This window comes from Dermacentor silvarum, chromosome 9 (genome assembly GCF_013339745.2).
Source record: "Dermacentor silvarum isolate Dsil-2018 chromosome 9, BIME_Dsil_1.4, whole genome shotgun sequence".
Classification (NCBI taxonomy): Eukaryota; Metazoa; Arthropoda; class Arachnida; order Ixodida; family Ixodidae; genus Dermacentor; species Dermacentor silvarum.
This window is the reverse complement of record NC_051162.1, coordinates 149,112,475-149,128,086: the sequence shown is the minus strand read 5'-3', so window position 1 is coordinate 149,128,086 and position 15,612 is coordinate 149,112,475. Positions and strand designations below refer to the sequence as shown.

Genomic DNA, 15,612 nt, shown 5'->3' with positions numbered 1-15,612 from the left:
AATGTTTATGTTCATTCCCCTCACAAATCACCACTTTAATATCATGTTTATGCACTATACACCGTTCACCAGGTCAACAGTGGCGCACATGACTGTTACTTTGTTTTGCCACCTAATTACGTCCGCCTTCTAGATATTTCGTAATCACCAAAAACCTCTCAATTAACTCTGGTTTCTTAACGACCGTGCTTCACGGAAATTCTGGACGATTTTCTGGCACTGGAACTTGCTGATACTTTCCTTGTATGCCACTTTTTATACGAAATGCAGAGAATGTTTCTTGTAATCGAAAGAAGCACGAAATACTAGACAAAGCTGGAACTTAGCCCCCAGCTACACATTGTTTTCACACATTCACCGTGCTTCTCAGCAAGTTTGGCTTTAATCATGCCTGACTAAAAAACAGTTTCCCTACTGCCACATTTTGCTGTAATTAACTACATAAGCGCACCACAGCAACCACTTGATTTCTAGAGAACAGCATCAAACACCTTCTGTGATGTACTTAAAACGCTTGGCGACACCAAAATTTAAATGTCTATGCCTAAAGTAGCGTGCTACCGACCATGTAGGGTGCGTCTGCGTTTCGTACGTGTGCACAAGCATTTGCGTTCAACTCGGCTTGTCGCTTATTCACATCTGCAGGGTCTTTGGACTCGCATTGTAGTGTCTTCTCAGACGTAGTAGTTCAGTGCGTCATGCTTCTTCGATGTGCTTAGAGGTCCTTGGATCCATGATCTTAACCGCGTTCGCCACATTGCAAAGCGTTGCTCGGGAGCCCCACTTCACGAACGTCCTGCCTCTCCGAGGAGCAAAGTGCAATTGACGGTGGTCCCGAGAAGACTGAGGCGACGGCACCTTCAGCACCACCACCACTCTTTCCTTTTCTCGAGTGGCCATTCGCAGCTGCACTGCTCTCTCTCTATCCCTTCTTCTCAGCTCCGACTTTTCCTCTCTCGAGCACCCCACAGGTGGTGTCGAAAACCCGATGTATATGACATGTTTCCAGCTCAAAAAAACACTTCCGCGGCATTCAAGCAGCCAACAGATAGCCTTTATTTCAAATCCAGAGAGCACCACTTAACAGGGCGTGAATGTGGACATTACCTATTCGCAGCTGCGCTGCTCTCTGCCTTCCTTCCCAGCTCCAACTGGCTTCTAGACTGCCCACGCTCTTCTAAGCTCTCCCACAGGTAAGCTCTTGTAGTAAACTCTCCCACCCCCCTCTGTACCTCTACCACGGGGCCAGGCTTCACACTGCTCGTACCGGCCTCACGCATGTACACTTTTTTTTTTTTTTTCCACGTCGACACTCCTGATGAGAATGTGTTAATCAGTGCCCACAACTATACATGCCAAACTGACCTGGCTGCTATGAGAGATGCCGTATCCACTCGCGACGGTCGCTGCGTTGACACCGTCCCGGGAGTTTGCCTGCTCTTCGGCTTCGGAATGCTGGCCGACGGACGCGCATTTCCCACACACTACTCGACAGTCACGCAGCAGCTTAGCTAAAACGCGGAGGCCCGTCTTTTGACTGCCCCTGGCACCAAGCAACACTTGTAGGGCGAGGCGCTCTTCGTCGCAGGCAATAGCGACCACGGGGTCCCAATACTCAAACTGCAACGGCGTGCAGTGATTGGGCCCCGGAGGGTAGCAACCTCTTCGGGGTCTCAGCGCTGCGTTGGCTTTGTGCAGCTGCTGCTCTTGTCTATCCTCGACCGCCAGCTGCTCCCAGAGCATCCGCTTAGTTTCCAGAGCGCGTTCCGTGTGCCGCCTCATCGCCCCGTCTTGCCGCTTCCGTCGCTTCGGCGGCCAAACCACGTTGTCGTTCTTTGCGAGACTCCGCTTTACGCTTCCGACGCCTCGCTTTAGCGGCTCTGGCCAAGCGTTCTTGTCGCTCCTCGTGTTTTTTCAACTGCGCGCTGCCGAAGCCTCGTATCCGCTACCGCTGCCAAACGCCGTAGCCTTTGCTCGTCTGTTTCGGCTGCACGTCTTCGTCGCATAGCCTCGGAATTCTTCCGTCGACGCTCTCGTACAGAATCACTCGTACGACTCGCAGAAGGCGCGGCGTCCATCGTTAACATTAAACTATTTTTCGGCACACACACACAACCACAGCCACCAACTCCTGACCCTCCAGACGCTAAACCAAAACTTGACCAAAACAACGTGATGATGTTGCTGTTGATGTGGCTTCAGCCTTTAGAACAGGCGGGCGCTGCGCCCGCCCGTTAGTTTTTAACATAATATAGGAGGCTATGGTTTTTAAGAAAGAATCGAAACACATGGCGGAAAATAAACGGGCGCCGTAAAGTGCGCAAATATTTGTACCTCAAAAGCGTGGACAAAGAGTGAAGTGAGGGGTAAAGGAAGTTGGCAACCAAGTACGACCAACAGACGATTGTTCCTTCGTCCATGCTTGTGGGTTTTTTTTTTATAACAATCGCAGATCGTTTAGTGTTCCTGATCGCCCGCTCAGCGTTTCGATTGCAGAAGCCAAACATGCCAAACACTATCCATAACACCGTCTAAAAGCTTGTACATTTATACAGTTCGTGCAGTGCTTGAATGCTGCATTAGCAAGATAAGCGGTCGCCAGGTTTCACCGAAAAAAAAAAAAAAAAAAAAAAAAAAATTACACCATCTTCCCGAGGGGAACCATGGGCTGATGCGGAGCATCGCGGTCGTTATAACGGCGTTAATTACCAATCCGCGTGAGGTTGTTGTCGAACCAAAGTCTCTCACACACCTTGCAACTGTGTCCCAAGCTCCGGTCCACGAAGTCACGTTTGAAGCGAGCGTCGGGCTGCGCGTGCTGCTTGGCTGCACGCGACCGCGCCGCGAAAGCGGCGGCGCGCTCGCGTGCAGCATCGGGAGCAGCCTCTCGTTGTTGACGTTTACACGCGGCTTCCCGTTCTCGAAATTCGGGTTCCGCCGCTCGCTTCGTACGTTTACGTTGAACTTCACGGTCCCGAACCTCAGGTTCTGCTGCTCGACGTTCACGAACCAACGCGGCTTCCCGTTCTCGAAGCTCAGGATCCGCTGCTCGACGTTGACGTTTCGAAGCGGCTTCGCGTTCTCGAAGTGTGGAATCCGCTGCTCGACGCTGACGTTTCGCAGCGGCTTCGCGTTGGCGAACTGAATCTGGATCCGCTGCGCGTCGCCGACGTTTACGTTCTGCGTCGCGAGCTCTTCTCTGCGCAGCCTTGTCTTCAGAGGTGCTCGCGGTTCTGTTAATGAACTGGCTGCTGCTGTTTGAAGACGTGCCTGACAGTTCGTTGACAGATTCGTTGGCGTCCATTCAGCGCATTGGCCGGCGCAGCGCGACTAAACCGAAGCAGCAACTGAGGCAGCGGCGCATGCACCGGGTTTATATAAGCAGCTGGCGCGGAGAGGAGGAGGAGAGAGAGGGGTGCGCATGCGCACGCTATCGCACAGGTGGCGGATGAACACACGGAGGGAGAAGCGCGTTATCGAACAGATGGCGTGGAGAGGGGCCCGGGAGAGGAGGAGAGAGGCATTATCGCACAGCTGGCGTGGAGAGAATGAAGAGAGGTGCGGACGGACGCCGACGCGTCCGTCCGCATGTGAAAAATCACATGATCTCACCCTACGGGCAACCATGGTGGGATGCGAAAGCATCGCGGGGGGGAAGTCGTGCTTGAACCGCGCGTCAGCATCGTCGAAGCCCGGGCGTTGTAATGGCCTCGAACGTCTTGCTGCTCTGGCCGCAGACTCGCGTTGCCTCGTCGCTTCGGGATCGGGAGCTGCCGCTCGACGCTGCCGTTGCGCTTCGACTTTCCGAGCCCGGAGTTCGGGGTCGGCTTGATAACGCTGACGTTCCACTTCGGCGTGCCGAGCCCGTGTTGCTTCCGTAGAAGTTTCCTGCCGACGTTGACGTTTACGTTCGGCTTCCCTGGCCCGAAGTTCGGGGTCCGCTTGCCGACGCCGACGTTTACGTTCGGCTTCCCGAGCCTTCCTCTGCTCCGCGGCGGTGGCGCTGCCGCTGCAACTAGCGCCGACGTTGACGTTGCTCATGGAGTTTCGCACATCGTTGCACAGAGAGAGAATGACGAAAGCACAGCGAACGCGCGCTTTATACTGCGCCGCCTACCGGCGTACCCTTAGAGAAAGAGGGAGTTATATATGCAATGATTTGCTGCGCCGCACCTGTGGCGTAGAGGGGGAGGAGAGCGCACACCTGTGTAGGAGAGGAGAATGAGGGAGTTGTGCATGCGCAGTATGGGTGCGGACGCCGCAGAACGGACACTGTCCCGATGCTCTCGCATCTAAAAATCGGGGTAGCTTGCGCTAGCGGCGCAAGGCTAAATACCAGGGTGTAAGAAATATACTTACACCGTGCTATATTTCTTACTCCGTGCTAAAGACACACTACGGCCAGTTCCACTCTTAAAACTGTCGGAACAGCGGAGCTGTTCTTTGCGTTTTCACGGAGTGGAACACTGGCCGTGGCGTAAGATTGCGTTGTAGTACCTGATTCGTTATGACGTCGTCCCGCAATCGTTGCTCCTCGTTGCGCGCACACTTTAGTTGGGTCGGGCTGCTGTCGAACCAAAGTCTATCGCAGCTGTGGCCAACATCCCGATCCAAGAATTTTGTCTTCAACCACCGGTCGGCGCCGCCGGTGGAAACCTGCCTCCGGTGGCGTCTTTGAGCGGCCTCACTCTCGCGAAGCCCAGGAACTTGGTTCCGGCGCCGCCGCTGTCTTTCCGCGTCGCGGGCTCGCACTTCGGGGTTGGCCACTCGGCGCTGCCGTTGAACTTCCGCCTTTCTAGCTCGTAGCTCCGGGTAGGCTTGCAACCGCTGTCGCACAGCTAGCGACCTTCTAGCTCGTAGCTCCGGGTCGGCTTGCATCCGTTGTCGCCGAGCTGCCATTTTTCTTGCATACGCTTCGGGGTTTTTCTCTCGAAAATGACGTTTAGCTTCGGCTTCTCTTGCGCGGACCTCGGGGTCGGCTCTGCGACGGCGGGACCGTTCCCGCGCAAGCTCTCGCCGCCGTTCACGTCGGGCGGCTGCTTCCTCGGGCGTCTTGGCCATTCTCAAAGAACGAATGCTGCTGACTTCTTTCTGTTGATACCCCACCGCGCGAGCACGAGCGCAACCCGAGCCCGAGGGGCGCCAACGAGCCAGCTGCGAAGACGACGACGTCAGCTGATGCTGATGATGATAGTTTTCTGTGGACAGGCAACTGACGATTTTTTCCATGGAGGAAGTTTTTTTTTTCCTTCCTCCATGTTTATTTTCGTTGGAAGTGTCTGCGTTCAATCGGTCGCGGAACGCAAGCGTTAAGTTCACCCAAACGTAACGTCCGGGATGTCACATCCGTAAGATGCTAAGCTCGACAAAGCTCGAAGCGCGCGACGATATGGAACATTTATTTTTTGGCCGGCATGCTGTGACCCGGTCGACGGCTTGTGCTTGCGTAGAGCGTAAGATCACTGTAAGATATCGTAAGCACTTCACCTTTCCATTCAGCCCAAACTAGAGAGTCTAGATGCAAGCGCAAACAGCGCTTTCATGTGGGCTCCCTAGCCCAAACCGCATGAGAGCGATTGTGCGCGACGGTGACGAGCGACGGCGTTGAGCGACGAAACGAGCCGTCGCGCGAACATCGCTGGTGCTTCAAAGTAATATAAATCGAAAGTTGGCCAACCAATTTTACTAGTGATGTAAGGTTTTACGAGAAAGAGTGTTGTGTATTGCTTCGCAACTAGTGACATTGTCTGTCATGGCAGGCATTGTAATGTTCATGTCGTGCTCAAGGTTTGCTTCACGAGCACTTGTGAATGCTGGTTCTAATGCAATATTGACACGTCAATTCAGTGCATTTACGTGTCCCGTTCGCTTGCGCTTTATTTTGCGCGCCGCGGAGGATTCGGTGAGGAGAGACAAAGACAACTAAGAAGACGTGCTGCTCGATCGGAGCTGTTCTGCTGTGTTGCCGGCTGTTGCTTGTCCTGTTATTACGGTGACAAATTGGTGGAGGTGCTGGGTACCGTCCTATGCACTAATTTGACCTCCCGACGCTTCGAGTCCCTACCACCATTCCCACAATTCCGGAGGAAAACCGGGCACTTCGTCACAGCCGCCGCTTGCAAGGACTACCTCCTGAATACGGCCAATTGAGCCAAGTAAGAATGTCCACCACAGGGGCAAGTGGAAGTCGGACTCAAGAGAGTGACACAGTCCAATCCACTTCTAGTCCAAGTGTCTTGAACGCAGCGCGCGTTCCACCGAAGTCATTTCATGGCGACGTGTTTGAGGACGTGGAGGATTGGCTTGAACACTTCCACCGAGTCGCTGCAGTCAATGAATGGGATGACTCTAAGAAACTGCGCTACGTGTACTTTGCCCTCGAAGACTAGCTCGCACGTGGTTTGAGAATCATGAGGGCTCCATCACTAGCTGGCAAGAATTCCGACGAGAGCTTCGCGAGACATACAGCAGCCCCGAAAGGAAAGAAAAGGCCGAACAGGCTCTGCAGAGTCGGTTTCAGAAGCCAAATGAAAGCGTGGCCATGTTTGTTGAGGACATGTCGCGCTTGTTCCAGCGCGCTGATCCAGGTATGGCCGAGACAAAAAAAGTTCGTCTCTTAATGTGAGGGGTGATAGAACAACTCTTCGCTGGACTCATGCGCAACCCTCCAGCTGCTGTCGCTGAGTTCATAAGTGAAGCAACGACAATGGAACGAGTGCTACAGCAACGCTCCCAACAGTACGACCGCCAAAGCACCATCGCCACAGTGTCATGTATCACTTGCAGACATGATTTAGCAGCACTCCGATAGCTTGTGCGAACCGTTGTTTGCGAAGAGCTTGAGGAAGTTCGCAAAACTTCTTGTCAGCTGACTGTTGCTGCGCTTGGTGTCATCATTCGTGACGAAATCAGGACCATGACCCAACCATTGGCGCCAACGCGAGCGGAAGCCCCAGTCCTGACTTATGCCAAAGCCTTACAGAGTCCTCAACTATCTACGGGACGATGTTTGCCTTCCCCTGTTTCAGCTCTACCACGTCAATTTCCCACTACAAATGTAAACTCATATGAGGACGTAGGCCTGCGAGATATGCGGAAAACAAACGTGTGGCGCACCTCGGATAATCGGCCACTTTGCTACCACTGCGGCGAAGCGGACCATCTGTATCGTCAGTGCCCTTATCGGAGGATGGGCTTTCAGGGATTTCACCCTAACGCGCGTCGACCAATTAACGGTGAGCGCCCATACAAGATAGAGCAGTTCCTGGCCTCTCAGCAGCTGTGTTCTCCCGCACAAAGACACCAATCACGTTCACCATCTCCTCGGGGCATCATGTCACCTAGCCATTACTCCAGGTTCCCTGATATTCGCAACAGGTCCCCAAGTCCCCACAAACATCCTCCGACATGACACGTTCACGGCGATGATTTATCTGCCACGTCATTTTGTGATAACGACGCAGGACTTTCTGCCGATATTACCGTAACTGTCAACAATTACCAGGTCACCACCCTCGTGGATACCGGCGCCAACTACTCCGTTATGAGTGGTGAATTGGTGGCTACGCTTCGAAAGGTGACCACACCATGGAATGGTCCCCAACTCCACACTACGGGTGGTCATCTCGTGACGCCGGTTGGGAGGTGCACTGCCCGAATACATACATGCGGCTCTGCCTTCATCGGATCTTTCGTCGTGCTGTGGGAATGCTCCAGGCAGCTCATCTTAGGAATGGACTTTCTTAGAGAATACGGGGCCATTATAAATCTTCGAGAGCTGCTGGTATCATTTTCACGTAACGCAAGCTCGCAGGAATGCAAATCACACAAGATAGCGTTGCATGTCTCTGATGATTCTGTGACCGTACCACCTCGTTCTAGTGTACTGGTTACCGTACTGAGCGACATGGACCGAACTGCCCTTGGAGTTGTCGAAACCAATGTGCCCATCCTCTTCTCTCGTCAAGTATGCGTCGCCCGCGGCCTCCTCGAACTGACCAAATGGCCTGCTGAAATTCTAATTACGAACTTTAGTCGCGAATACCAGCACTTCACGAGGCACGCTGTTGTCGCTTACTTCGAAGAAATCGGCGATGAGAAAACCAGCCTATCACTCGCAGAACTTTCGTCCGTCCCACACGACAACAAGCAGTCTGCAATTCAACTCGATGTGAATTCCGAACTATCGGATGAACAGCAAGACAGTCTTCGCTCTCTTTTGCTTTCCTTTAGTGACTGCTTTGCCACGACGTCAAGAATCAAACAGACACCCGTTGCGAAGCACAGAATTATAACCGAACCCGCCGAAAGACCCATCCGACAGCATGCCTACCGTGTGTCTCGAAGAGAACAACACGCCATTCGAGAACAAGTCAAACAAATGCTTGCTGACGACGTCATTCAGCCATCTACAAGCCCATGGTGCTACAAGCCATGGTGCACCAGTGGTGCTAGTTAAAAAGAAAGACAGCACACTGTGTTTCCTGCGTTGATTATCGCAAACTCAACAACATCGCAAAGAAGGACGTCTATCCGATTCCTCGCATCGACGACTCGCTGGACCGACTTCGACACTCCAGATATTTTTCATCCATGGATCTGCATAGTAGTGGCATAGTGGTATGGCAAATCAAGGTCAATGACCGGGACCGGGAAAAGACCGCATTTATTACTCCTTACGGACTCTTTGAATTCAAGGTTCTTCCTTTTGGCCTGTGCTCAGCTCCTGCGACTTTCCATAGAATGATGGACACATTTTTGTCCGGTCTTAAGTGGCAAACGTGTCTTGTTTATTTGGACGACGTTGTTTTTTTTGAGACTTTCAAGCAGCATCTCCTAGCGTCTTCGTGCAGTGCTTGATGCGCTCCGAAATGCTGGCCTGTCACTCAAGCCCGAAAAATGCCACTTCGGTTACGAGGAGCTGTCATGTCATCAGCTGCAATGGAATTCGCCTGGATCCTGAAAAAATGCGAGCTGTTGCTGCCTTCCCAACGCCTGCAAACAAACGCGAGAAGCAATATAGTGCAATATATGCAATAAAGGGCTTTTGCACTCATTTAGTGATAACTTTAGAGGTTAATTCTATAGTGTATATTGTTGCGCAAAAACGTTTATTTACAAATATTTACAAAATAGCCGAGTACTGTAGTAAAGGCGTAGCAGCAACCAGCCAAGATGGCGAGGAGCAATCTCTACTTCTTCTTCTTCGGTGCTGGTCTAATGCTGATTTCTGCTTCAGTGCCGGTCTTCTTCTTCTGTCTCGCGTCATTACCCCCGGGCGAAAACACGCGTACCATCCGGGCAGGTCAAAGTGCAGCATCAGTGGACGGGTGATACGGCTTCAGCCGGGCAGCATGAACTACGTCAGTCTTGATTGGCGCAGAACATAACTTTGGTGGTGCCGGTGCAATCTCGTACGTCACGTCGGTAACTTGGTGCAGAATGCGATAAGGACCATGGTAGCGTGGTAGAAGCTTCGCGGAGAGACCAACGTGTCGAGTTGGCGACCAGAGGAGCACTAAGGATCCAGGAGTGTAACATACATCCTTGTGACGGCAATCGTAACGGTTCTTCTGTGACACCTGCGACATCTGAAGGCGGTCATGCGCGATATGACGCGCAGCGTGCGCCCTTTCGATGGCATCTTGTGCGTACTCCGATGGTTGTTGTGGGGCGGCTGGTAGTACAGTATCCATAGGTAGTGTCGGTTCCCAGCCAAAAAGAAGGTAAAACGGTTAACAACCTGCCGTATCGTGGCGTGACGAATTATAGGCAAATGTGACAAAGGGTAATGTAGCATCCCAGTCGCGGTGGTCGGTGGAAACGTACATGGACAGCATGTCAGTTATGGTGCGATTCAGACGTTCGGTGAGGACATTTGTCTGAGGGTGATAGGCGGTGGTGACTTTGTGTTTCGTGGAACATGAGCGTAGAAGGTCATCGATGACATGCGACAAGAAGTAAGGAGCACGATCGGTGAGCAGTTGACGCGGCGCTCCGTGATGCAGAATAACATCGTGAAGAAGGAAGTCTGCAATATCGGTGGCACAGCTGGTTGGAAGTGCACACGTAATAGCGTAACGCGTGGCATAGTCTGTCGCGACAGCGACCCATTTGTTCCCTGATGCTGATGTAGGGAAGGGTCCGAGCAAATCGAGGCCGACGCGGAAGAACGGCTCTATTGGGACATCAATAGGCTGAAGAAGGCCGGCGAGAAGCGTCGGTGGTCTCTTGCGTCGTTGGCAAAGTTTGCAGCGGCCAACATACTTCTGTACGGAGCGATAAAGTCCAGGCCAAAAGAAACGACGCCGCACGCGATCATAAGTGCGCGTTACACCAAGATGACCTGCTGTAGGTTCGTCGTGAAGCTGCTGGAGGACAGTAGTACGCATGTGGGAGGGCACCACAAGCAAGTGTTCAGGGCCTTCGGAGTATACACTGTGGCGGTATAAAGTTCCATTATGTAAGGTAAACATCCGGAGTGACTCGTCAGGGGGCCGCCCGGAACTGAGACGGTTGATGATGGAACGTAACGCCGGATCACGCCGCTGTTCATCGCCGAAATGAATTAACTGAGATATAGAAAGGACACAGGCATCGGTGTCAGGGTTGGTGCTGTCGGGTGGATCCACGGGATAACGGGGCAGGCAGTCCGCGTCCTGATGTAATTGGCCAGACTTGTGGATGATGGAAAACGAGTACTCTTGTAATCGCAAAGCCCAGCATCCGAGACAGCCTGTAGGATCTTTCAGCGAGGAAAGCCAGCAGAGCGCATGGTGGTCAGTGACTACCGTGAATGGGCGGCCAAAGAGGTGCGGCCGAAATTTGGAGATTGCCCAAACAAGGGCAAGGCATTCACGCTCGGTAATTGAGTAATTGCGTTCTGGGGCAGAGAGCAGGCGGCTGGCGTACGCTATGACGCAGTCACGGCCATGCTGGCGCTGGGAAAGTACGGCTCCGATTCCGTATCCACTGACATCGTCCGAACTTCCGTAGGAGCAGATGGGTCGAAGTGCGCCAACAGAGGAGAAGTCGTCAGAAGGCGGATAAGTGCAGAAAATGCATGAGCTTCTAGATGGCCCCAGACGAAAGGCGTATCTTTCTTGAGAAGGTCGGTGAGCGGACGGGCGATGTCAGCGCAATTTTTGACAAAGCGACGAAAGTAAGAACATAAGCCAATGAAGGAGCGAACGCCTTTGGTTGAGCAAGGTGCAGGGAAATGCTTCATGGCGCGAATTTTTTCTGGGTCAGGTCAGATTCCTACACCATTAACAAGGTGGCCGAGCACTGTTATTTCGCGGCGACCAAAATGGCACTTGAATGAGTTAAGCTGGAGACCGGCGCTGCGGAACACTTGGAGGATGGCGGACAGGTGCTGAATATGGCTGTCAAATGTCGTTGAGAAAACAATAACGTCATCTAGGTAACATAAGCAGGTCGACCATTTGACGCCACGAAGGAGCGAATCCATCATGCGCTCAAATGTGGCTGGCGCATTGCATAGGCCGAACGGCATAACTTTAAATTGGCATAACCCATCAGGTGTCACAAAAGCGGTCTTCTCGCGGTCCATAGGATCTACGGCAACCTGCCAATAGCCACAACGCAGGTCTATGGCCGAAAAATAACTCGCTCCGTGGAGGCAATCGAGGGCATCATCTATGCGTGGCAACGGATATACGTCTTTCTTAGTGATCTTGTTCAGGTGTCTGTAATCGACACAGAAACGCCAGGTGCTGTCTTTTATTGCGATAGCAATTATATGGACACTTCAACCGGATTTCTGCCATCGGCGTCGCCGTCGCCGTGAGGTTCCGTATAGATTCCAAGGGCGATAAAATCGCCGCCGCGCGCTGTATGCGCGAGCGAAAGCACGCGGAGGACACACGCTATCACGGAGAGCGAACGCACGGTGGAAAGCAAACGCGATCGTCGCGCGAAAAGCCGAGGGGGTATGGCAGGGAGGAAGGCGGGGCGGCGCTGTGCTCCGGCACCAAAGGCGTATCTTGCCACTCAATCTCCCACGCGTAAGCAAGAAACGGGGGGAGGGGGGGGGGCGCAGCTTCTCCTCTGCCAACAACTTCTTCTCTGCCCTTTGCCTGACGGTGCCGGTCGCCCGCACCGTCTCTTATCTCCACACGGCTCTGACCTTTCTATGCGGTGTGCATTCGCCGCTCAGTTTCCGTTGAAGCGATAGACCACACAATTCTTCACCCGCTGCAGCTGCTGGCTGCGCTTGCTGCCAGCGTTTTGACAGTCGTTGTCTGCGGTCATCTAGTGTGATCTATTCATGTTTGCTTGTGCGCGCTGACACAACGATTGTTATTTCAGTTAGTAAGCCAATGTGTCCAAGTTTATGCACCCCATAAAACTACTATCCCTACTCCGAATAGCTCTCTAGTAATTTGCTATCGCAATCGATGCTTTGCCTTTCGGGCGAAACTGCGACATTTTTTTTCTTGACAAGCACAACTGGGGATGCCCATGGGCTAGACGAAGGCTCTATAATGTCTTTTGCAGCCATCTTGTCGACTTCTGTTTGTATAATCGCCCGTTCAGCAGCAGAAACACGATAAGGACGGCGATGAATAGGGTTTGCGTCGCCTGTGTCGATTCGATGCACGACAGCCGTTGTCTGGCCAAGTGGGCGGTTGTCGAAGTCAAAAACGTCCCGGTATGACGCTAACACAGCAGAGCTCATCAGCCTGCGCAGGTGAAAGGTCCACGGCTATCATTTTGTTGAATTCACTGGTAGGCAAGCTGGTGGATCCTGCTGAGTACGTCGGACTCAAAGTCACCTCAGATGTTAGTGTGGATATTTGACAGTCGCTGAGGGATGCCAGCATTGCGAGCGCAATTCCGGATGGTAGAAAACGCGCGGATACGTCAATATTGTCGACTTCTTCTTCTTCTTTCTGGGGTTTTACGTGCCATAACTAGTCTTGATTATGAGGCACGCCGTAGTGGAGCACTCCGGATTAATTTTGACCACCTGGGGTTCCTTAACGTGCACTACAACGCAAGCATACAGGCGTTTTTGCATTTCACTTCCATCGAAATGCGGCCGCCGTGGCCGGGATTCGATCCCACGACCTCGTGCCCAGCAGCGCAATGCCTTAGCTAACTGAGCCACCGCGGTGGGTTATATTGCCGACTGAAAAGAGAAGCTGGGTCTGGGTAAATTTTACATCTTGACACTAATGACCTGGGGCATGACGAGTTTACACAAAAGAACAGTACTGGTCCCATCGTATACGGTCGTTGTCCTTGCCTTGTTGCGCCTCGAGTCCTTAACATCGCTGTCGGATCTTTTCCGTCTTGTCAAAATGTGAAAGGGCTATGGTAATTGATGTCGCGACATTGTAGCACATAAGTGTTTCTGCTACCATCGGTGAGAAACATGGGCCAGGGTTTCCAAACAAGAAAAAAACATTAATTTGACTTGTTTGCCATCGGCTGCGCACTCGATATCTTCTGAAGAATCTTCCACGGAGCCCAGTGCGCAGACCGCTTTTATTGCCTTATCGTGGTGTGTCACGCAGTGATGTGCGCAGCTGTGGCTGATTGCAGGAATGTGGGTTGTGTTGCACTTGCTTGTACATTAGGCATGTTGCAGACAGGTGGTTGGTGTACCAAATAAGCTATGTCCAATTTGTGCACAGTGTACTGCACCACGCGCCCCAATTCATGGTGTGCTGTACCATAGCCCTCAATGGACACTCTGCAAAAGTGTTACTGCGCAGGCGCGAGCAAGTATATTTTCCAGCCAAACAACCTCGACCACAGGCTAGCAGAACGAACTATTCTTTCCACTCAACACCTCATCCCTCCCTTTCCTTGATTTCGTTTCTCCCTTTCTCTCTATACACCACGGAGCTTACAATGAGGAAGGACATTCCCGGAGAAATTTTTTGAAAAGCCTTTTTGGTGGTTGTGCGCCTTTGCTGGAATGTGCAGGGGTGAAAGCACTTAGAGCGAGAAAGGCAGTCGGTGAACAAGAGTTTTCGGTTGGAATATGTCGTTGCAGGAAAGCCAGCTTACAGATTTTTGCAAACTGTCCATTCCTTGGAATTGGTGCAAAATCGTGCCGCTGCACCGCGGTTCTCGATTGTAGCATGGTGCAGATAAGGTGCCACTGCGTTGCAGGGAATCTCTGCACCTGTTGGTTAGGTGGTGCTGCTGAGGTTCACAGCACCATGCAAATGACACTTGCAAGGGGGATGTTTGCAGACACAGTGGGCACTCCTAGTGGATGGGGATACGCTCCCTAACTTCTTTTGACAGGGTTTCTACACACAGCCAGAAAAGTGTCCAGCACATTCAGATGTGTTGCGGGCACGATTAGTATAATAGTGGTTGTATTTATTATTTATTGATTTATTTTTAAACCTCATGGCAGATTTGCTTGACTGCTCACGCTTCGGAGCGAGCAGGCAATGTCATTTATGACGCAACACCGTGGAAGCGTTGATCTTTACTGAAAGCACAAGAAGCTCACACTGATTTAAAAAAAGCAGCCATACGCGTGAGGCCACTGAGTGATTCAATCAAGCAGATAAGCCTACGCCTCGGCCCTTAATTCATGGCGCCATTTATCTCATCCTTATATCACCCAGCATCCATGGCGCCATTTATCTGCTGCACCTGTTCAGCACCTGTTCTGCGTACCGCATGGGGATCTATTGCACCAATAGTGATGTCTACATTGACAGCTTTCTCATTCACCTCTCTGCAGTCAGCACAGGTTGCCACTGTTTCCAAGAGTGCTTTATTGAATCTTTCCATGTTGTCAAAGGTAATGAGAAACAGAATTTCACTTGGAGATAGGTTGATCTTCATTGACCATATTTGCCCTGTGGTCGTCTTTTGTTTTTGTGCGTGTGCGTCATTTTATGTTCGTTCGATTTGCTGGTGCCATTTGAAACGGTTCACGAGGTGCTGCACCCTGCCATTCGTTTCAGTGCTTCATGGATAATGCCCTCTAAACCTTGCCATTCATTTCAAAAGGTGTTTGGTTGGTTAACAATTTTTCAGCACCCTCCCTCGGTGCAGCACGTTTCACGCAGAGCCACATTGGTGCAGACAAACGGGTGGTAATAAGCATTGCAGCAGACAATGCAGCACACAGACGCAAGCACTGTCGAAACCCCGCTTACACACACACATCTGTTGTATCTATGCTACGCTTTGTGTGTTGATGTATATTTACATGCACGTACACACTAGCATGCTGTGTATTTGCATTAGGCTGCGAATCAGTTGTCCCTGCTGATCAAACCAATGCTACTTCTGATTAAACATGCCTCTGTAAATGCATCAGCATTGGTGGTTTTCTTGTGTTCTTATTGCCCTGTAAACTTTAAAACAGAAAAGAAGCAATTTTCTGCATTCTTGTTAATGAAGGCATGACTAGTTCATTCCGAGATACTGGTGTTCACTTCTGCGGTGCACTTTGCTTTTACAAAAATGCTGTCTGATCATCTGTATCGAAAGAACGGTGATTTATTAACATATAGGCTGTATTTATACTACTTCATTCATAGGCAGAACTAACCGTACAGATTCAAACTTTTACTCATTTCTCTACATTTTTTCTTGCTTCCAGTACAAATG

At 51.6% G+C, this 15,612-nt stretch overlaps 1 protein-coding gene across 7 annotated transcripts in view; it reads right to left on the bottom strand.

Annotated features, from left to right (window-relative positions):
- Nucleotides 1-15,612, bottom strand: part of LOC119464529 (zinc finger protein 600) — a 52,817-nt gene that overhangs the window by 11,963 nt on the left and 25,242 nt on the right. Inside the window, exon 2 of one of the 7 annotated variants that reach the window (XM_049656087.1) lies at nt 4,498-4,846. The exons of 2 other annotated variants lie outside the window; for them this stretch is intronic. In XM_049656087.1, coding sequence (XP_049512044.1) covers nt 4,498-4,846 — 349 coding nt within the window. Of the gene's footprint in view, nt 1-1,365; nt 2,715-2,752; nt 3,589-3,612; nt 4,119-4,497; nt 5,156-15,612 lie in introns of those variants that run through there. 4 more of the 7 variants (XM_037725545.2, XM_049656089.1, XM_049656088.1 and 1 more) reach the window with 4 other exon arrangements.